This window comes from Agrilus planipennis, unplaced genomic scaffold (genome assembly GCF_000699045.2).
Source record: "Agrilus planipennis isolate EAB-ADULT unplaced genomic scaffold, Apla_2.0 scaffold115, whole genome shotgun sequence".
In the NCBI taxonomy this organism is placed as follows: Eukaryota; Metazoa; Arthropoda; class Insecta; order Coleoptera; family Buprestidae; genus Agrilus; species Agrilus planipennis.
The window spans coordinates 606,331-629,477 of NW_020441010.1; the positions used below are offsets into that span (position 1 = coordinate 606,331).

At 32.4% G+C, this 23,147-nt stretch overlaps 3 protein-coding genes across 3 annotated transcripts in view; all 3 read right to left on the reverse strand.

The window, feature by feature from the left end:
* Positions 1–1,372: 1,372 nt before the first annotated feature.
* On the reverse strand, positions 1,373–2,949 carry LOC108735138 (geranylgeranyl transferase type-2 subunit alpha). The gene is made up of 5 exons (XM_025979975.1): positions 2,815–2,949; positions 2,524–2,759; positions 2,215–2,471; positions 1,834–2,160; positions 1,373–1,727 (listed from the first exon to the last, which is right to left on the reverse strand). Exons 1-5 carry the CDS (start codon positions 2,815–2,817, stop codon positions 1,549–1,551), a joined length of 1,002 nt encoding a protein of 333 aa, XP_025835760.1. The 5' UTR covers positions 2,818–2,949; the 3' UTR covers positions 1,373–1,548.
* A 321-nt stretch (positions 2,950–3,270) lies between these two features.
* On the reverse strand, positions 3,271–4,473 carry LOC108735139 (COP9 signalosome complex subunit 8). The gene is made up of 4 exons (XM_018466973.2): positions 4,293–4,473; positions 4,165–4,235; positions 3,923–4,104; positions 3,271–3,592 (listed from the first exon to the last, which is right to left on the reverse strand). The coding sequence occupies exons 1-4, from the start codon at positions 4,350–4,352 to the stop codon at positions 3,342–3,344; spliced, it is 564 nt and encodes a 187-aa protein (XP_018322475.1). The 5' UTR covers positions 4,353–4,473; the 3' UTR covers positions 3,271–3,341.
* A 7,029-nt stretch (positions 4,474–11,502) lies between these two features.
* The window catches only part of LOC108735137 (probable nuclear hormone receptor HR38), a 57,140-nt gene continuing 45,495 nt past the window's right edge, over positions 11,503–23,147 (reverse strand). The window contains exons 4-5 of the mRNA XM_018466971.1: positions 13,286–14,648; positions 11,503–11,835 (exon numbers count right to left, since the gene is read on the reverse strand). Of these exons, the coding sequence (XP_018322473.1) occupies positions 11,579–11,835; positions 13,286–14,648 (1,620 nt within the window). The 3' untranslated portion in view covers positions 11,503–11,578. The remainder of the gene's footprint in view (positions 11,836–13,285; positions 14,649–23,147) is intronic.

Consider the following 23,147-nt stretch of genomic DNA (forward strand, 5'->3'; position numbering starts at 1 on the left):
AAGTTACTTATTATAAAAGTTTGAAATTTCTGGTAGCTTTTTTTCTGTTAATAAAAATAAATTTAATCTGTTCGGTTAACGAATCTCCATAAAATGACGTGTAAAATTACAATTTTTTAAAATTTCAATAACTTTTTAACGGTTTAGTGAATCGATTTGTAATTTTTACAGGAGTTTTAGAATTGAATGAGGAACGTTCTTCTAAATTTTTATTTGTCTCGTAGCATTTTGACATACCTTCCAAACATCCTTAATAATAAATTATACTTGATTAGGATATTAGAAACAATAAAAAAACACAAAAAGAGCTTTGGGTCGTTCATAAAATACGTTCACAAATAAGGAGTAGAGAGGGATATTACTTAACGTAACGAGATATGACATTGGAGAAAGGAGGGTCTAAGGAAATGTGACAATCGTAGTTGCATTAATTTTATTTTAATGTTTTTCTTAACTTAGCAGTTCCTAAAATTTTTCGTTACGGTAGAAAGTTATTCTCATTGATTTTAATAACAAGAAATCGTTTATAGGGGGTGGGAGGTGGACTAGTTTTTGTAATTTGGTAGGGGGTTGCTGAATGTGTGACTGAAGGAGGAGAGATGGGTTTAAACAGGTGAAATTCTGAGTGATGTATTTTACAGACGACCCCTATAAAAAAATGTTTTCCTTAAGCGGGGGTGAGAGTGTTTTTATAGTGACCAGATATAACAAGGAGTAAGCGAGTCTCTAAGAAAACATGACATAACGACATAATTCATCAATTATATTTCAATTTTTTTTAACTCGTTTGTTTTTTTTATTTCATTTATTCGTTTTGTTATTATTTGTAAACTATTATTATTAATCATAATCAGTTTATAGGGGGGAATTTTATGCTTATGGCATTTTGCACAACTTTCTTTGATTGGACCCATATTTAACTGTGCTGTCATTTAAACGAAACCTTTCTTTTTCTATTTTCGAACACTCTGTATATTAAATTAAATTTGGATGCTAGTTTTGTTTGAAAAATTTTTAGATTAAACAATAATTTGGGCACGATGAGCATATTGCGTACTTTTTAGGCCACCCTGTAAGTAAATCACCACATTTTTTGCCATGCATATTAGATCATAAATCAGAGTTCTTTCATACAACTACTTTTCTATTTTAATCTTCTACCCCTTTTTGGTCTCCCAGTAATAAGTACAATATACTTTTTAAATATTTCTAATCTCGGGTCTCACCACTCTTTCTCTCGGTACAGAGCTCTCAAAAAAATATTTTAGATTACATTTCCCAAATAAGTAAAAAAAATGGTATCTATTATGTATTTAAACTTTACTAATTACATTTCAGGTTGAAATTGACGAAGAAAAAATAAAACAGAAAGTACAGAACGTTAAATAGGTTTACTTTATCAATAATGTTTTATAACACTTATTTTTTATATTAGTACATTTAAGGCTGATTTTATATATTGTAATGTACTATAATATACTAGTGTTCCAAAAATTTAGTGCCCTAATTGTTTACAAAATAGATACGTATTACAAAAATGTAAATAATTTATGCATTGTTCAGTTTTTTACTCTCTAAAGCATTTAAATAATGACTGTAGAAGCCTTTTCTTAAAGGGTCCAATATCAAAAGTTTTTTATAATTTTCAGTGAGTTCTTCTATTTGATCCTCATTCATGTTCTCCCCTTTTTTAATTCCATTAATCCAACACTTTGCTAAAAGGCACCCTAAAACAGTAAAAATTAATATTAATAATTACTTGAGGTTCATCATGCCCTGCAAAACGGGTCCCGTACTCTTTTGCAATAAGAAAAAGTATTAATAAATCCTTACATTTACTATCTGGTTCCAATTCGAGAAGTTGATCTAAAGTTTGGCTTAATTGCTTTCTATGTCCTTCAGTCATTTCTGGATTACTCAAAACCCAACGCAAATAAAACCATGCACTGCTATCAGCAGGATCAGTAAAAATAGCGTTCATTATTAAATTTATTTCTGATTCCAAACTGTCTTTGTCTAACTTCCTTAATGTGCTACGATAGTGCCAAGAGGAATAGTTTGAAAAGTTTACATTAATTCTTTCAGTTGAAAATTTAATTTCATCTTCCAAAGACATTCCAATTTTATTCAGTATGAGTCTTCTATAGTCCCAGCAATGAACTGTAGACAGAAAAGTTAATATACACCATGAAAAATAGTAATATTACCTTTTACAATTCCTATCATCCATAGTTAAATACTTGGTACAAAGCTCAAATTCATTTTGCCAATTAGGTTCTGGATGATGCTCCATAATCCAATATCTGTGATGCCAAGACCCATAGGACTTTGGATTAGCCAGTAGACACTGTTCAGTCAATCTAATTTCATTTTCCAGAAATTTAATTAACCCTTTTGTAACGTCTAAGCTTTCTTGTGATTTTTCATCACAAATTCCATTATCAATAATAGTATCTTTACATTCTGATTTACTGAAACATTGATGTACGTTACTTAAAATAGTAATGTTGCTAAGAAAATCACCTTTTATCTAGCTCTAAAAGGATCACTTCTTTTCTATAATTCCATAGGGTGTAAATATCAGGGTTTACAACTAGTAATTGTGCAGATATAGCAAAACTTTTTGGATCATAACTTGTGGGATTACGTGTGGATAATATCTGTTTCATTCCTGTTTGATAAGCAGTTAATTTCTTTTGTTGTTCCTTTTCTTTCAAGAGCCTTTGCTCTTCGGTTGTACGAACTTTCAATCTTCCATGCTAAAATATTATTATAAAATAAATTACACAGTTATTGGAAGTATAACAGTTATACCATTTTCAGTCTTAATCCTATAGGAAACGATATATACTAATCAATTATGTTAAAACACTAAAAAACATAAAAATTTGTAAAAGAACTCGTCATGCACAATAACAACATTTACAAGGTTATGTTGACTTGACAATCAGAGAGAACACAAAATACCTCTATAAGAAATTCATAGAAGTCAGGAACAGAATTCTTCCATTAACTGATGCTAATGTAATCTTATCAGCTTAAAACTATATTAAAATAAAAATACATAACTGGCTTTACAACACATATTAATATTAAAAAATAAACTCTTCAGTATTAAAGAAGTAAAATTCCTGTCATATGAATATTAACTTTTTATTATACTTCTATTTAAAAAAATTACAAAAATAAGCTGAATGTTCAAATTAGTATAATGAAGAAAAATTGAAATTCTATTACATTTAAATTTATTTTACTTAAACTTTAGTAATTATAACTGTAAATAAATAATACAACTATTTATTATAAAACAAACTTATTGAATAACTGTAATTAAGGAAAGATTAATTTTCCAAAAATGAGACAAAGTCTGTGAGTCTGTAAAGTTGATCCTCACTTGAATTTTGTCCAATAATAACAGTACTCGAACGTACAGGATGAACTATATTTGTATCAGCCTCAATTTGCCATCCTTTTTCCGAACAAGCTTTATTTGCAACATCAGACGTAAGTCCAGTCATATGGGCCACTGCATCCAGAGAAATTGAGGAATAAGCCCTTGTTATTAAATCCACTGCCCTCAAACGAGTAATCTCTGTAATAATGTAGCCCCTAGTTAGTAAAAACAGCTACTAATTAATTTGATGACAAGAACATATGAAATTTAAAATACCTTTTGATGTAATTCACAGCAATAGTTTTCCAAAACTGTGGCTTCATCAGATGATGGATAACAATGTTGTAAATTACAATAAAAGGATCTTGACTCTTTATTTTCGACAATTAGAAGCTTGTTCAAAGACATATTCAGATCATCATTCTCCAGATCAAAAATAAAAGACCATGTAAACTGTCGTTGAACAACCAATCATTGTCTAAACAGGACTTTATATTAAAAGCATCCACCATTAAAAATACTCATTACCTTGAACCTCTCTCATGATGTCAGCAACATTTTCACTCCATGTAACAGAATTTAATGCATTGTAAATTGCAGGAAAGTCTCGTTTCCACATTTGCTGACCTACAGCCCAAATACTAGCCAATTCGGGCGCAGCTGTCTTTACACTTGCCGGTATTCTCTTCCAAAGAAACTTTGCGTTACATCTAAAGTAAAGTAAATACATTAACAAGGAATTTGAATATTTTTAGCAATTCTTAACTTACAAATCATTTTGGCATAAATAAATTGCAAGTAATCTTTCGTAGACATGAGGAGAAGCTACACCATTTGGGGCCTAAAAACGACTTTCTATTGTTAGTGTAACTACCCTACTATCAATCTATGTATTTACCTCTAGTTCTTGTACTTCCAATTCCCCAGCAGCTTTATCCAGGTTAATGTTGATAACCATTTTATTATTTATTAAATAAATGGTTAAGTAAATAGCATATGAATATAACAACTAATGAACTAATAGAACTAACCTCAAATTAGTTGAGTTAGTAAAAACAACAACAACTATCTATGATTAGCTTATCTATGATCATAGACAAAAAAAATAAATGTAATATAGACATTCTATGACTGATGACCCTACCACAGATGGTTAGAGCCTACAGGAAGTTTTAAAGATCTTTGGGTTAACATAAGCTCTCTGGTTTTGTTTTAAATAGTGGTTCCACCTACAACATCAAATTTCTGTAGATGGCACTACAATAGTAATATGGGTGAAAGTAAAGTAAATGATTTTAAATAATAAATGCCTATTTTGTTAATTTATAAGGTAAGTACAACGAATATATTAGAGCAAAATATTATGATAAACAATGTACTTTAATTTTTAAAGTACGTTTACAATATTTGTAGCAGTTAAATACTCAAAACCATTTTTTAATTCAAATTAAGTAAAATGGTTTGTACTTAAAGGAAAACAGTCCATAGTTCAATAGATTTTATTTATTTAACGTAACTACGATATTTACACTATGTGTAAATTTCCTTTTTTGCAATATATTTAAGTCTCTTTTTGGAAATTAGGTGCGTGCTTAAAAATAACGCTCAGAATTCGCACAAACAAAAATTACCTAAGTGGGAACACAAGTCCACAAAATTTTCTTGGGTTATGGTTTTCTATTTATTTTATTTTTTCTTGGTTTGGACTTTAATTGTATTTTCGCCCAAGTGAGATTGGTAATTTATTAATTAATGTTACAGACTGAAACGTGAAAAAGTGCGGAGCAGAGGCAGACTTCTAGTAAGAGTAAGGGTAAGTTTTTTTATTTATAAACACATTCAATTCAATTACGAATAATCTGATTTGGTGAATTCATAAATTATGTGATTCAAAATCAAATAAGTACAAAATTATTTATTGGAAAAAGGTAACTCGGATTAAGTGTACACTAGTAGTGACAAAAAACAACATAAAATAAAATTTGACTTCGTAAAACATACTTAATTTTGAAATTCAATGACAATAGGAAAAATCTACGAATCTACCATGTCTTAATATTTTTTGAAGTTTGATACTTAACGATACGGTTTTTTTTTTGAAGATAAGTAAATTCCAAAATTGTTTCATCATCATTCATTAATTTTATGGATTGCGCATCATTAAAAAATTTGTTTTATGGCTAATTACTTGCAAATTAAAATGTCTACAATGTACGCTTGATCACAAAATGGCTTCCTCAAGTGAATGTGATAATCATATTGTGGCACAATGAATATTTTATGTATATTTTGGGTGATTTTCTTTAAGTTTATAATGATTTATGTTAATTATTAATTTAATGTTGAGGTGAGAAAGAAAACGCAGAATATTTTCGGACATTTTATTGCAGAAATCAAAGTATTACAGTTAACATACACACTTTGCGGAAATAAAGTTAAAATCTAAGCGAAAGAACTACAGCAAAGTAGTAGCGATTCAAAGGCAGGTTCGGATTAAAATTAAAACAAATGAGTATTTCGATTAAAGCTTAACTAAACGAAACATTTTGTATAATGGATACAAATACGTATATTATAAAATCTCAAATCAAAAAAGAAAAAACGGGGGCATTTATCAAATCTTAAATCTACGAATAAAAATTAAACTACAATAAACTAAATACTTACAAAAAAAATGAAAACAACCTATAAATTCATATACATATATAAACTCTTTCAACAAAAACTGGCTTTACATGGCAAGTTTATTTAAAATATAATAATAATAATAATAATGATATACTTATATGAATAATAGTTACTGACTATAATAATGTTACAATTACGCTTGTGTTGCGTTTATTATGACAAATTCATGCATTTGTCTAAAAACATTTTAATTATAATAATGGCTTGGTTGAACACAAATACATTTAATAAAAACAATTGACGGCAAAAATTGTTGGTGAACAGGTACACAAAAGGGGGGACATTGATATTACGTCATATAGCACCGGGTTGTAAAAGTTATAGAGACAACAAGTAATTACATTAATAACTTTTTATTTAGTCTCGACAACCGAAGTCTTTGATAGAGAGATCAGTGGATGATATTCGTTATTTTACTGTTAAATACGAATCTAGATAGTGGTTTCGGAGAGAGAATAAGGGGGTATGAGAAATTATTTACTTATGAATTGATAAAATTAAAAAATTATTGCAATTGAATATTTTAAGGTGGAAATATTATTTTAATTATCGATTTCACAATCGATAGTTTTCGAAAAATGTGTATAAAAAAATCGTGCTAAAAAATGCAGTGCGTTTATGAGAAACAGAAAGTCTCGAAAATCGGCATAAATATTGATCTGATGAAAATTAGCATTAGAATCTTAGAATATCTGTGGTGTTGAAAACTGACTTTCGATTTTATATGCATTTAATTTATAATTCCAGTATCTAATAACGATAAGTAAAAGAAGAAATAATTAACTATCAACCTAAAAATATTTATAAACTCGTAAAAGGTGTTTTTGAATAATTTTCGATTATTGATGTTTAATCAATAAGGAGAATAATGAAATTGAATTTTCAGTTAAGGCTAAAAGATCGGGAAAAACAGAATTAAACGAATTATGTATTATTTTATTAGATACCTACTATGATAGGTATTTCAAAACCTCATGAGCTTTATTGCATTCATAATGTGTATTACGAAAACAATGCCTTGATGTAACTGCACAAACAAGTGCAACCCAAGGTCAAAGTCCATGCGATTCTAAACTACCTCTACCATAGTTTGAGACATTACTGCAATCATAAAAAAGTTCAAAATACAACTGAATTTTTTATTTATTACCAACGGTATTCATCTTTTGTTTTTGCATATAATAAAGTTTAGACCCCCTGAAGCCTCTCGATAATTTTGTTAAAAAATATTCATAATTATCAAAAACCGTCTGTAACTGATCGACCGGAAGTTAAGTGCATCTACTGTAGCGACATATAAAAAGCATTTCTTTTCTAGACATCAAACTTTACAAATGAAACTTTGAATATCAAAAGTAGTTTTTCCCAACATTGTAAGTATACAATATCTATGAACTTTTACAGCAAATCTTTCTAGTTTAATTTTAAAAAAAGTTCAAATGAAAAAGCTGCACATCTACAGGTAATTAATTTATCTTTATATTAGACAACTACAAAGGACGGTGTATGAAAAAAGCAAGTGCACATGTACTTGTTAACATTTTTTTGTAGTAGTAACAGTAATAGTATTAATAGTAATAGTAGTACTTCAACTATTATAATGCCTAATATTAACCCCATTCAGGTAACTATAATTCAGTCCCATGTTTCATTCAAAGGCAATTTTGATTTTCGAAAGTAAAACTGAAGTGAAATGGCACTAACTTTTTTAGTAGACATAGTCCACCTAATATCAATAATTATTCCTTACTCAATTTATTTATCGAATTTATTAATTAAAAAATAATTTGAAATGGGAAAAATTTTTTTTGTAATCTGTTGAAGTGTTACTTATTTTTCGAAGATAAGATCTTCAAATAATAATAATTCACATTCTTCAATGAGCTTCATATATGTAATAATGATTTTAATATAGTTAAGAAGGGCCTCGTCATGTAGGTCATTACAACTGTTAAACAATAAGTCGACTTTCCTCGTAATACGAAACAAATTGTATTCTGATTTTCTTTAAACGGGAAGCAGGGTTGCTAATAATGCAGTACTTTTGAAATGAGTAATGGAAATACTTTCCATTAGCCATTTCTTTTATAATGCAAATAATTTACATTGGCTGTTGCTTTGTTCATGAGTAATATAAATATTTTCCATCAACAATTACATTTGCAATAAGTAATGGAAATAATTTCCATTATCGATTTCTTTTGTAATAAGTAATGGAAATATTTTCCATTATCGATTTCTTTTGTAATAAGTAATGGAAATATTTTCCATTATCGATTTCTTTTGTAATAAGTAATGGAAATATTTTCCATTAACTATTATTTTTGTAATGAGTAACGGAAATATTTTCCATTATCGATTTCTTTTGTAAAAGGAAATGCAAAAATTTACCTTAACCATTCCTTGTGTAACGAGTTATGTAAAACATTTACATTAAACATTTTATAATGTGTAATGTAAATAATTTACATTATCAATTACTTTGTTTATGAGTAATAGAAATATTTTCCATCAACAATTACTTTTGTAATGAAATTGTTTTTCATTAATTTACTTCTGTAATTAGTAATGTTAAAAATTTACATTAATCTTTTCTTTTGTAATGAGTAATGGAAATATTTTCCATTAACCATCGCCTTTGTAGTGAGTTATGTAAGAAGCTTACAAAACAACCACTATTTTAAAACATAAAACAGTCGTTAACGTAAATTTTTTACATTACCCATTACAAAGGTAATGGTTATTGGAAAAAGTTTCATCCACTCATTACATATAAGTAATGGATAGCGTATGATGTTTACATTACTCATTGTAAGTGTAAAAATTAATGGAAAATATTTCCATTATTCAATACAAAAGCAATGGTTAATGTAAATTTTTACATAACTTACTACATATACATAAGCAGTAGTAAAGTAATTTGTTTATTACTCATTACAAAGGTAATGGATAATGAAAATTATTTATATTAATATTTTCGTAACCCAGAAAGTATTTAATGGTTGAAATATTATGCAAAGGAATGATTATATTAGAAGTAATNACCTAATTATTTTTATTGATAACTCCACATAAAGAGGCTTTGAATAATTTCAAAAGAAATTGATAAGAGTTTGAAACGATCAAATTTTCAACAACCATTGAAGTAGTGACGTTAATATGTCGCAGTTATTTATATATTCTTTTATTATAAAGGGACAGTGAATCGCTTATTTTAAGGGTGCATAGTAAAACTTTAGGTGCTTAACTAGCAATCAGCGCAGTGTTTTGCACTGTTGCAAATGTCTACAGGTAATACATAACCGTGTAGGTAGGTATATTAACAATACAATAATAATAATAATTGTATTGAATATAGTGCTGGGGTCCAACAAAAACGGTTTACGTAAAGTAAACAAATAAAGTGTCAAAATTAATATGTATTTCGTTAAAGGTAACATTTTGGTAACTTTCGAATTGTACGTAAAATAAAAAATGTCGTATTAAAAATATATATATTATTATTCCATTTATATATTAAGAGATTTGTAAACAAATATTTAATTTGATTAAAAATATATACAGTGCCATGACTAGCTTTTATCAATTATAATTTCTGCCACACTTTTTTATTATTATTATTATCATTTTCGTAATTATTTTTCGTCTAGTGGTAACATTAATTCATCTTTTTTTTTATAGTTTTCTTATAATCATCATTTTCTTTATCATATATAGTATGTACATTTTTAGTACGGTATTATAAGGTATCTAGGATCACAATGAGTTTTAGGAATAATCCCAATTATGGCGTTCGCCTAAAGTATAAAAAAATTGTAAGGAGATAACTCAAAACGTAAACACACGTAAAACCAATACATTGTACTTACTTACTTATTATTATTATTATTATTTATGTGTAATAATCCTTAACAGGATAATTTTATTTATTGAACTTAGTATGGACGAATTCGGAATGATTGTTCCTTTCAGAAAGGACGATCTTAAACAAAAATTTTCGCCACTCCATATACAGATACATATACCGGTTAATCTTATTATTTTCCATTGTTGATAAGGAAAATGCTTTTTGCTTCTCATCACCACTCAATGTTTTTGTTCCTTGTTCTTAAAAAAAAAAATGGAACTACCTATCAACTGATAACTCATAAAAACTCATTCGTTTAAAAATAGTTTGCCGTTGTATGGAGTAGGATATTGGGTATTTGGCACATTATTTACAGATACGATATTTTCTGTTTTTTTTTAAGTCATTTAATTTGATGTTTTCATGCAATTGCCACAATGTCCCATGGTAACTTTCGATGGCAGTGAAACATATAAATAACCTACGTATGTAATACAGTCGAACCTGGGTAAGCGAGAATTGAAGAGGTCCGAATATTATTCTCACTCATAGAGTTTTCTCATAAAAATCGAACATAAACATGGCGCTAGAGTGTTGAGAAATAGGTAATACATTTGGCTATAAATAGGTACTTATTTTATTTATTTAAAGAAATCAGTGATTTTTTTCTGACTATCCTTTTACGTCAAACGTACTTTCTCCAACGATTGTTATCAACTGAAACCAAATGTTGAGGATAAGTACCATGAGCAGGTAGGAACAAGCGCATAAGTGTGCTGCAGATGTCTAATAATTGTAAATTGTCTCGCTTACCGGAGGTCTAGAGTAGGAAATTGTCACTTACAGAGGTATAGAAGTGAAAAATAACTCTCTCTAAAAGAGGTATACTTACACTGTCACTCATAGAGGTTTTCGGGGCTAAAAGTGACGGGACCTGACTATTTTTGTCGCTTATAGAGTTTTCTCACATATCAAGTTTTCGCTTATCCATGTTCGACTGTATCATCTTTTCTTTGTACCGAAACTCTAAATGTGATGATGAGAAGCAGATTCCCTTCCTGAAGCACCGGCTACTTAACAGTTACGAACTAAACCAAATAGGTACCTTAAAAGTATCTTAAGACGAATAAAAACTAGAAATGTACATCACAATTTTTCTTGAATTAGGTTCAATAACGAAAAGAAAATGAGAAGAATTATTATAAATCTTACACCTAACGCTGGGGGCTCCATGTATACCGTCTAATAGAAAATAGTAAGTCATATGCGCAGATATGTTGGGCAAGGTATAAAAATAGTAAAAAACATATAAAGTAAAATCTACATATATATCCTAATTATCGTACTTTAACGTAAATGCCAAGGCTTTTAAGGATTCAAAGAATGGGGCACATGTAATGACGTATCGTCCTTACCTTATATACGCTCTCACAGATACACACATATTCACACATAGAAAATCTTTCATTTTTTTTAAAACACATTAATTATATGTAGTAGTATTTAACAAAATTACAGCTTTCTGGATAATCACAACAAAATTTCAAAATATTATCTAATTAGTTAATTAATAATTAGTTATTATTTATCGAATATAGAATTCGTCGAATTAATTTTTTTATTAGTTATTATTTATTCTTCTTCTTACCTTAAAATGGTAAACTTGCGACGAACATGTTTTCGATGAGAGGCGGCGCCGGCACGAGATCTTCGAGCTTTAGATAGAAAATCCTTTGAAGTCCTTGCACACTCAGGGACCTTAATTCCGGTAGTTTCCCTAGCAGGCGACTGAAATAGTGAGCCTTACGCTGCGCTTCCGCATTGTAGGTCACGTGATCGCGAAGGGATGAAATTATCTTCATTTGTAGCTGCTCCACTTTGTGCGGTTCTTTCAAACCGTGACGTTCTGTAATAAATGATAATAAAACCAACCCTGTAGATTATTTCATTTTTGTCTTATCTTTTCACTATAAAATACGACGTTCAGTACATAATCTACTCTACACTTGGGTTTTCAATTAAACAGTTAAATAAGAAATGAGCTGTTTGAGTATTTGTAGTGTACTTATTGATACAAAACAAATACTGTTGCACCTGAAGTATTACAGGTAAAAAATAATGCTAATGCAGGAATCATTAACCCCCACCCTCCAGAGAAGAAATCGAACCTACTGAAATTTAGACTTCTTAAACATCATTTTTCATATTTTTTGACATTTGTGTTTTATGTTACTATACTTGGTACTACATTTGGTCGATTTTCTGTTTTGTCCCTATTTCAAGTTTTCAACTTTGAACTTTCCCTATAAACACCACCACAAAATTAACAACAATTACTTTATTTGCTTGTATTATAATGCTATCAGTCTCTTTTCCACATAATCTGTGTATTTCAACAGGATTTCTTAACACTGACTTGATATGACATAGATTACCTTAATTAGCAGGGTTGGCAGTACACGCTATAAGCCCTAATGAGTAGCGAAATAGAGAGACCCCCTCCCTCTCCCTTCGCAATTATTTTTAGCAATGTATAGGTTTGAAATACAGAATTTTTAAAAAAGGGTATTTATCCGGGAATTTTCCACAAGGGTGGTACTACGTATGCTACCGTGCCTTCTCGCCTCCCCTGATAATCACGTGCAACAGTTTGTGCTTTGTATATCCCCATAAAACCGCACAGGCCCCTATTTTCATTTAAGTAAGGCAGAGAGGATGAAATGGGAATGGAGACTTTATATGTAAAATTGCTGCTGATGGGAATGTATTAGCATCCTGATACCGCTGCCTATAATAATATAGGATGTAAATAAAATGTGGAGAAGGTGAGCACAATAGATAATAGATAAAAAGATAATTTTCGGGCGTTTTTCCTCTACGTGTTTTGTGAGATGGTCTTACGTTTCACATTTCAAGGTACTTTTTTTATTGCATTAGGTTACTAGAAATTTGAATTTTTATAGGACAATTAGATGATAGCTCTTAGTATTTTAATTAATTTCAACTTGCCATTCTTGAGAAAAGAGTTTTTAACAACAAATGATGATCCTATACGTACAGTGATTTCGTATTTTTATACGAAATCCTAAAAAATTGAGAACCTCCCATTTTCATCGCCAGTTAAGTATCTTATAATGAAACTTACATTGCGGGATTACTAATTTTATTTGCGTTATCTATTTCTGCCTTACTCTGGTGAATTTAGAGGTTCGTATTGAATAATATTGGCAGTATTAATATGAGTACAATCGAGTGCAAAACTCTGTTACGAGTGTAGGGGTAAGGTGCAGAGTACCACACATTCCTTTAAAGGTGGATATGAGCATTATGATTTCTAAATTGGATCTGTTACTCACCGGTAATAATAGTAAGAGCGCAGAGACAGGCGAAAGCAGAGATGTCGATTTCCATCGAATGAAGGCTGCTACTAAATTCTAATATGGCGCTAAGCCAATCACCGAAAGACCTGTGGCACTGCTGCCTGTGTAGTACGACACCGTTACAGAAGGTTAGTTTGGTGTCATTGGCGTGAGTTCGATACGCCAGACGTAGAACAAACAATTCCAACGATGCCGACTGAAATAGCAGGTCCTTGTCTTCCCTGCACAGATCCTGATATCCCGGTATCTTTTCGGCAAAGTTTCGGATCACGTCCACTGAGGTGGTCAACAGATTATAGAATTGCTGAATCTTTTCAGCTTCTGACACTGTAGGTTCTATGGGACTGGGTTCACAATACTGGGAATAATCCAAATTAGCCAAATCGGGAGTGGTATCGACATGGGCTCTGACCAAGGCAGTAATCAATGACACTGGCGGACTCGGTGGTGATTCTTGTGGAGATTTGGGTTTAGAAGGGAGTCTGCCTCTTCTACCTTTGAGTGAATCCGTTCTAACGACTTCTTTGACCATACCGACCGCTAAGCATTTTTGAAATCGACAAAACTGGCACCTGTTTCTTCTTCTTTTGTCTACGGGACACGCCTTATCCGCTAGGCACACGTACTTCGAACCTTTCTGAACCGTTCTTTTGAAAAAACCTTTACACCCCTCACATGTACGAACACCATAATGTTGACAAGCGGCAGTGTCACCACATACTGCACACAGTTGGGATGGCGAAGGAGGTGTCGGGCCTTTAGTTGTCGTCGGAGCTTCGGAAACTCCACCAGGAGAACTTGCTGCTGAAGAACAGGCCGAAGGTCCAGGTCCAACCAGCCTCAATTTTGGACTCTCGCTACTGCTAGTGGATTCAGACCGTTGGAGAGGAAGGGAGGCTCTTCTGTGTCTGGGACTCAAAGCTGTGCTGACTTGCATCTCAGCCGTGGTGGATTGGAAAGGTGGAAGGGAGTAGGACTCTTGATGGGATGAGATCACGTTTTCGTAACCGCTGCATGTGGGTGGAGGCGGATAATAGGGGGTGCTTGTATAATGTTGAGGTTGGTAGTCGTAATGATGGGAAGGCGGGGTGGCCACATGTGTCGCGGCCTGATGGTAGGAGGTGACATTAAAACAGTCCTCGTCCATCTTATAAGGGGTCGAATAACGTACGGAATAAGTTTCTTGAAAACTGGGAAGCGGCGCTGCAGGCGAAGAAGGTTGTGAAGGAAGATTGACTTCTGAGAATGGATCTAGCTCGTCAGGAGGTAGTACTGCGCTGGGGTCGTCCGAAAATGATGCGGTTAAGAGATCCGCGAAGGTGCTTGAAACGAACGGGGTCTGAAACAGATAGAAAGAGACGCATGAGTCCCGACAATCGCAGAACGATCAACGCGGTCAACTGTTCATTCGCGCGCGCATTTGCATTTGTTCATGAAGGACAAGTGCTTTGATTTTATTTATTAGTACTAAAATTAACAACTGTGCACTCCGTCTAATTAGAGAGCGATATCAAAGCGAGCCAATTACAGCTCGCTATTGCGGATATAGACATACTTATGACAAAGGCTGAATTATGGCCTTGCGAATTAAGTTTCACCTAGTTCTTCGTTTAAGAGGGGTCGTTTGTTGTGTAGAGAGAGAGGCGTGTTCGAAGACGGTCTCCATTGGTCGGACCGTCACCGTGTGCGTCGTTTCTAATCGACGCCGCGACGCCTTATATGGATTCCGCCTACGAAAACTTTATAAAGAAGGGCAAATGTTGGTGGCAGCCATTGAATCCAAGGTGGTGTACCGACGCCACCACTGTTAACGTCGGTGACGCCCGCGACCCGTTACCGTCGGCGTCTACGATTGGTAATGACAACAAACGGAACAAGTTGCAAACGTATGAATAATTAATATTTGAACATACCCAGTCGACTTTGCTGCGAATTTAAATAAGTATCTAAGTGTATATATGTAATATGAACAGGGGCGCACACAGTATTTAAAAGTGGAAGGATTAAGAAAAAATACACAAGTACAAGGTTCCAACGTTGGGTTAAAAATGAGAAGAAAGTTAGATAGAATTACAATATCAGTTGCGAAATATATACAAGCACAAACAAAATAAACGTTAGTTTAAACAAAAGCTTGATTATATAAAAACAAAATTGAGTGCTGTTAGCACAGGGCAAAATAGTGTTACGTAACTGAAAGTTAGTATCAGCAATTTCTTATGCTGAAGTGTACGATGTGTTGCATGCCTATTTACAAACAATTCCTTTAAATTTTAATAATTGGTTAGTACACATCTGTTAAAAAACCATAATGGCCGACATCAGTGACAATGCGACAACAATTGAAAAAGAATGATGGCCGACAACTGCAACAATTAGGAAAAAATGATGGCCGACACTGTCATAGTGGAGCAATACAAATGGCCGGAGGCAGGGGGAAGAACTAAAAGAAGAAAAATTAAAAGTAATTTACAGAAGGACCTCGACGAGTTTAAACAATAAGAAAATATTAAAAGGTTGAGTTTTAGAATTAGAGTTTTTAAATTAAAGTAGTTTACTTAAAATAAGTGAGGTGTCAGTTTAATAACGATATTAAGTCGCAGACATCAATTAGTAAATATATAGCAAAAGTTCGGTTCTGTGATAGAAATTAATGAAAAACCAAATTTGTATTGCCAGGATTTTAGGGTTAGAGTCAAATGCTTTGCAAACAACTCAATTTGATTTAACCTTTTTGGTGTTTCGCATTTTAAGCAAAGGATAAAAAGGATATAGTAAATACATTATCAACATTTAAATTATCGTTTTACTTATATAAATTCCGTTTGCTGGTTTCTGAAAGTGGCCAGAGAGCCATGATAATCATCAGGGGCGCAACAACGTTACAGTTTGACTGGGTGCTCTCATCATAATACTGCAAATATTTATATACTGCGGGGGTGTATGAGCTGAAAAGATCGAGTTCCGCTGCTCATTTACGAGCTTGAACTATTTGAACCATACTTTCAACTTGGGTTATTATCTGAATCGACTGAAATTGACTGGGGGCCCAGCCAATCGAGCGGACCCCCCTTGTTCCGCCCCTGATAGCCATTATTAGGTGCATAATTTATTATTTTGTTATAAGAGAAAACATAAAATCCTGTCAAATTAGCCCCTCAGTCCTTCCTTAGGGTTACGCCACTGTATCTGGGAGTCGTTTGTAAATGCAGTTGCGTGCATATTCTTAATACACACCACGTAATATTATCTCGTTATGTTGTATGCATTTTGCGCATTATATCAACTAACTGCGTGCCTTTACGACGATATTGGCGTGGCTGCTGCTAACCGTCCCTCTAATTGCGTAAACGAATGTCTACGTTCGAAATAGGTATACGCAACGTATCTCATTACTACTAATAATGCAATGAACACGGATACGTATTATACATGACCAATATTGATTCTACATTTCAGTTTCCATAACACTCGGACTAATAATGCTTCTTCTACAATTATTATCTATCTACATCCATGGTTGACTGTTGATGTTTTATATCTGTACATATTTGCATCATTAAATAAGATCTTATAAATTTGCCTTAAACAAACCACTACTTATGTGCTATGAGATGCTTGTAGATTTATAAATTTTACTTCATATCGGGTAAGGTAGTATTGCCTGTTTGGATCCAGTGCCCACCGGATCCGATACCTTTTTAGGATCCGGCAGGGCACCGGATAATGGCGCCGGAAATACGACAATGCCCATTAATTCTCCCAGGGAGAATAAGGAAAAAATGATCATCAGTCTAACAAAAAACCTACTTAATAAAAATTGTATTGGGACATGTCGCTTGTCCCAATTTGTATTATTTATTGATTACCATACATAATTCGGTATTTGCTATATAGTTCGTGTGTTTACCATTTCTCAAGAACAAGAATACCTGCATCGCTATGGTCGAATTGTTACTATTTCTGTCGCTTCTTATAATGACAGATAATGCCGGGTATTCGGTTATACATAGTAAAATCACCATCCGGTTCATTTCTAGTCTTTGACCCACCGAAGCCTACCACTAGCAACAAAGAAGGGGAAGAGTAATTATTACGGTTTTCAGAAAACTTTTCATTCCTTTCTTTGTTTCCATTTTTTTGTCCTGTTTACTAAAAGCATTCACGAACAATTTCTTTTAAGCATGAAACTTTTTTGTGTTGTGAAAATATAGTTATGTTATAGTCGTCTGTTTTTAGTTAGAACGCGTTTTTGGTATTTATTAATTAGTATGCCTTTCTTACAACTAGAATTTATTAATGGTCAAAAATGGATTTCAATTAAAAATGGTCATACTTACAGTGCTCGGTTAAAACATGGGCGGTCCGTGTTCTTTTTTCTACTTGCTTAGGACCTTAAGGTTACGCTAAGGAAAGACAACGCGAATGGAATAACTGCTGTCGTGGTCAACTTTTGGGTGTTTCATTCCCACCAGCCAGTAATGCTGGTGGGCGGGCAGTCCCTCCGGACTACGCCGGAAGGTAGGGCGGAAGGCCCACTTCAGCCTGCTTTCAGGAATCGTAGGAATGGGTGGATGGTGGTTTGGGTGAGAAAGATGAGACGGACGAAATGAATACAAAAGAGAGAATGAAAGATTATCTGTGGAATATTACTGCCTCGGCATTTGCCTAGGTGATCCACGAAAACCACAGAAAAACTTGGACCAAGACAGACGGACCCGAAATCGAACCGGCGTCCTCCCGAATGCTAAGCAATGGTCTAAACCTCTAGGCCATGCCGCTCGGTTGTCGTGGTCAATTTTTTCGTTTTATTTATAGAAATATAGCACCGAGATTTAAATTCGAAACTCTACTGATGATGATGAAGTTTATGGCTTTTAATAAACTTCATCATCATCATAAGGTCGTCAGTCCTAAGACTGGTTGGTGCTTGTCCAACTCCTTCCTATCATTAGATAATTTTAGCATTTCCCTAAAACTAGAACAACCCATATCCTTAACTATTTGCGAACAGTAATCTAATCTAGGTCTAGCTATATTTCTTTTAACTTTTTTTTTGTGCCTCTACTCTAATATGTCTCTGACACTAGCTCTTTGTGCTTGAAAAGGTGTCCTACCAACCTATCTCGGCTATTTCTTATTGACTTCTTGAGTCCTCTGTTCTTAAACTTATTTTTAAAATAATTTAATTAAAAATGCACCTACGTCACTGAAATCAGTATTGTATCTGACGATGAGACTGTTTCGATCAAAGCGTCAAAGAAATCTGTGAGGCTATCACAAGCTAAAATTATTAAAATATTCTATAAGCAAAATTCACAATGCATAATCTAAATAAATTTAATCTTATTCTTTTATTTATTTCGTACCTATATCACTTCTCATTTTTAACTTTATTAGCTTTTAAGATTCGTTTACTTATGGTAAAGCACGGGACATTTTTAAGTGTCCTTATAATGCAACTGATCCTAACTAATTTGATAAATGAGAATGTGGTTTTGTTCATTACAATTTCACGTCTTTACTACTCGACCGATCATCATAAAATTTTGTACACACATTGTCAGGGGTACAAACAAGGGTATTAGGGTACCATTTATTCAGAAAAAATACCATTCCCGAGAAGAAGGATAGAACAATTAGTTTTATATGATTGTCGATAAGTTTTGACACCTAAAATCCAGTAAAAAATAAACTTCGTCGTCCACAAATATACCTTAATTTCCCTTTAAATCCTACTGCTATATTGCGTGACCACCATTAATGCTTTTCGACCGTATTAGATTTCTTCTACCTTAAGGAAGTTGTTTCACGACATTACTAGTAAAAAGTTTATGCTAGAGTGTATCGTACAGTCAGTTAGTAGCCGTGATACCTAAGCCTAAAACTTTTTGCTGTTACTGCACTATTCTCAGCCAATCCCGTACCGCTCTTCATTCGTGTATCCCTTCTAGTACTTGAGTGCGATAAATTGTTCGTTATTTATTAATTAATATCTCAGAAACTGTGTTGTAATAATTAATCAAACTTTTTTCAAACAAGTTATTAGACGTTGTTTAATCTTTCTGTAGTTTTTTAAAACATTTGTAAGAAGGGATTCCAAGTTAACATTGTATTTCTAGTTAGCCTCGCCGGTATCTTGCATAGTACAATGTATAAGAGCCGCAAAAACTCGAACTTTGAAATTAAATATCTCTGAAACTATATTGTCCAATAATTTCAGTCTGCACATATAGGCGAAGAATAACTTAAATTATTCTGTCAAAATTGCAAAAGAATCCTAAGAAAACGCTTTTCATGGAACAACTACCTTAAACGATAAGAGATGAACATTCTGCCGTTTATGTACTCCGATTCAGTTTTCTGGCATTCTAGTTACGTCCGTTCCTTTGCTGTGAATCGGCGTTAAAAGACAGTAACAGTTATTGTGTTTTTGCACAAAATAACGAGACCGTATTATTGCAGTTAGTAAAGAACGTATCCAGTATTAAGTATGTGGTAAGAGTAATTAATTTCATTTGTTAGATAAGTAGTAAATTTAATGTGATAAACTGGATAAATTTTTGCGTGAACGAAAATAATGAGATTGTTATGTAAAAGAGGATTTGCAATTTGAAATTTTAAGAAAGTAAGACTGACGAATACAGTACCCCGGCTTATTGTATGTTGCAAAAGCGAGAGGTAAATAATTAGATATACCTAGGTATACGTACTTGTTAACGAAATTACAGTTTTAGTACGAACCTTACCTTGTTATTACTATTACGTACACATATGTATGTATGTCCACGTTGTGCTGCGTGAGAACCGTGATTATTTGATTTTCGTGTGCTTATAATAACATATATGTAATAATCTGATAGTGTGTAATCGCTTTTTTAAGAAGTAAATCTCACAATCAGTGAAAGCACACGCCTTAATTACTTGATGATGTGTATGGAATCGGATAAAATCAAAAACCATCTTCATCCTCATAATCCCTGTTTCTGTGTAATCCTAATTCCTAAGTAAAATTATAAATGCGAATGTGAGTTTGTTTGTTCGTTCATTCGATCGTTTATTTGTTGGTTTTCTGCTATTTCAAGCGTTAACTACTTAATTTTGTAAGCACATTGTTAGGGGTACAGAAAATGGCAGGGTATATTTTGTCGAAAAAGAAATTATGTTCTAAAGGGATAGAAAAAATTAATTTTATATGATCTTTGACACGTATTTAGGACATCAACGCGAGCGAAACCGCGGGTAAAACTTAGTATACAGTCGAACTTCGATAACTCGATTATCTTGATAAGTCGAACCAAATTGGTTGGCAATAGCGTCAAAAGTAGGAAATGCATGTAAATTTGTCTTGATTACTCGAACTTCGATTACTCGAATATCTTGATAACTCGAACGAAATATTTTGCGCCAACTTCGATAAGTCGAATTTTCAGGGGGAATCCCGTAATTACGGTTGATTTTAACCTATCTTTTTTAACGTATTTATGCAGGCAGTTCAGTTTCTGCGCTTGCTAAGTTCACTTGTTTGTCTTACTAGTTACTTATATATTATATTAAAGACATGTTTGCGTGTGTCATTAAACGTACTTTTAAAACATTGTCTGTTGGTCAAAAATTTGAAAATTCGTTGAGTGTCTTGCGTTCCTATTTAAAAGCCAGTGAATATACATCGGATGCCCTGTATAATAGTTTAATTGAAATTGAAACTTTTTTCGAAAACCAAAATAAGAAATCCGTTCGTCAGTCACAAATAACTGACTTTTTTACAGTAAAATAGTAAATACTTACTATGTATGTAAAAATATGTTGATAGTACTGTTTCATAAGTTTTGTTATTCCTTTGAAAAGCATAGATATTAAGGCACTTATGTAATATTTAACCAATTTTTACTGAAATAAATACATAAATGTTCATTCACAATGAAATACTAATTAAAGAAGTATTATTTGATAATTCGAAGTTTTGATAACTCGAAGTTTTTATGTGTCACATCGCAGTTCGAGTTATCGAAGTTCGACTGTATCTATAAATAAATAATTTTACATGAACAGGCGTTCCAACAACTAACTAAACAGTTAAAGCAAAGGAAATATGAAACTTATTTATTTATTTAATTAATTAAAAGAAGTTACAGTCAAATTTCTCTGCATAAGTAAATTCTCAGTCTTCCTTTTGCAAAAAATAAATATGATAATTTTTTGTTTATTACACTTTTACTTTCAATTTTGTTATTTAACATCTTAGGCCCCAACACATTTTATGAAACTTCCTATGAACCATTGGTTTTATTTCTGTATTGATTAGATGTAGCTACTAAAATTATGCGAACATTTCTGGAGAAATCACCACAAAAACAACATCGCTAATTGCCGTTAATCATTTGCATTAAACGTACCTTCAATAAAGTTTGGTTTACGATATAATACCTATTTGAACGAGCATAGAAAGTTTCGTGTTCAATTGTATGCCCTATTGAAAATTTTAATTTTCGACTGACGAAATTTCCTTTTAATAAAACAGTTTCCACACACGTAATTAGTAGCCTCTAGTCGTTTCGGATTAAGGATGAATTATGTTCGGTCGAGGAAGTTCATCATCGTCTTGACGATTCCTTGATGATGGTTATAATGATGATGATGATGATAATTACGAACCTCCAGGATGATTTCTGTGTACGTAGTATGTTTTATTCGCGCGACATAAAATCGAGACAAGACGCTTCTTATACGTATAACAGTATGTTAAGAACCTGGCGAGCGAGAAATGGCTGAAAACTGCAAATTGCCGAATAACCTCATCGAGATCGTGGTGGATTTTCCATAAGAACATTCGTGACAATAAATGTATAATGTGTATTTAGTATGTTGTATACGTTATTTTTTGATGGAGTTTAGTCTTTAATGTTATTAATTTTTTTATCTTTTTGACCGCCTCAAAACAGAGCAAGTTGCACAGTAAAATAAACAAAACTGTTTATTATGAACAATCTCTGCGTCTCGTCCCCTTGTTTTAATGGCTAGCAACCCAGTGAATAAAGAAGAAAAAGATCAATTTCCAGACAAAAATCTCACCACGGGAAACTAACTGCGGGATCACTGTAAGTAGGTACAATCTCGAGTATTATTTTGACATGTTTCCAAGATTCAGGATCAAAAAATTTATGTTGTTTGGTTTTTTGCTTGTAAAATGTAAACTAAAAGAGCTGTCTTTTTGACATTAACAAAAAAATTGTAGAGAACGAAAAAATTATAAATTTATTGCGACTCGAACGATTCGATTGATTTTTTGTTAATGGAGAAAATCGAGAAAAACGGTAAGTAGGTGCTAAGTATAGCGAATAAAAAGACGCATTTCCACGCGTTTTTGATAAATTTGACTACAAAAAACAATTTTACCGTTATTAGCTACCCTCGAATAAAAAAAATTATTAGAATATTATTTGTAGTTTTGCGTTTAAATGAAAAATGGATATCATACAATTGTAGATTCACTCTTCTAATTTTAGAATTTGTTTACAAAAATAAAATCGAATGATCCAAAGACCATTGAAACTCGTTGAAAAACTTCAGTATTGTGGAAAAGCTATTTATCCAAGAGTGATTGATTTTCGCACATATAAAGTAATAAGCAGATATAATTTACATCAATTTCCTGCAATCCCAGCTCTATACAACTACAATTACAACGAAGATATGAATCTCGAAAAACACGTTGAATTTTCCAGTTTTTCTCGATTTTCTCCGTTAATATCGATTAAGAGATTTCTCCTTTAGTTTACATTTTATAAGCAAAAAAACGAAGAAAAATATTTGTTTGGTCTTAATACTGTTTATAACA

What these genes read in the sequence shown, in the direction of transcription:
- LOC108735138 (XM_025979975.1), bottom strand. An exon ending in CTTTTAGAGCTAGATAAAAG is followed by an intron (nt 2,472 to 2,523) that starts GTGATTTTCTTA and finishes TCAATGTTTCAG; the next exon opens with TAAATCAGAATGTAAAGATA. An exon ending in ATTGGAACCAGATAGTAAAT is followed by an intron (nt 1,728 to 1,833) that starts GTAAGGATTTAT and finishes TTACTGTTTTAG; the next exon opens with GGTGCCTTTTAGCAAAGTGT.
- LOC108735139 (XM_018466973.2), bottom strand. Translation starts at nt 4,352, where the DNA reads ATGGTTATCAACATTAACCTGGATAAAGCTGCTGGGGAATTGGAAGTA. An exon ending in TGGAAGTACAAGAACTAGAG is followed by an intron (nt 4,236 to 4,292) that starts GTAAATACATAG and finishes AGTCGTTTTTAG; the next exon opens with GCCCCAAATGGTGTAGCTTC. An exon ending in TATTTATGCCAAAATGATTT is followed by an intron (nt 4,105 to 4,164) that starts GTAAGTTAAGAA and finishes ACTTTACTTTAG; the next exon opens with ATGTAACGCAAAGTTTCTTT.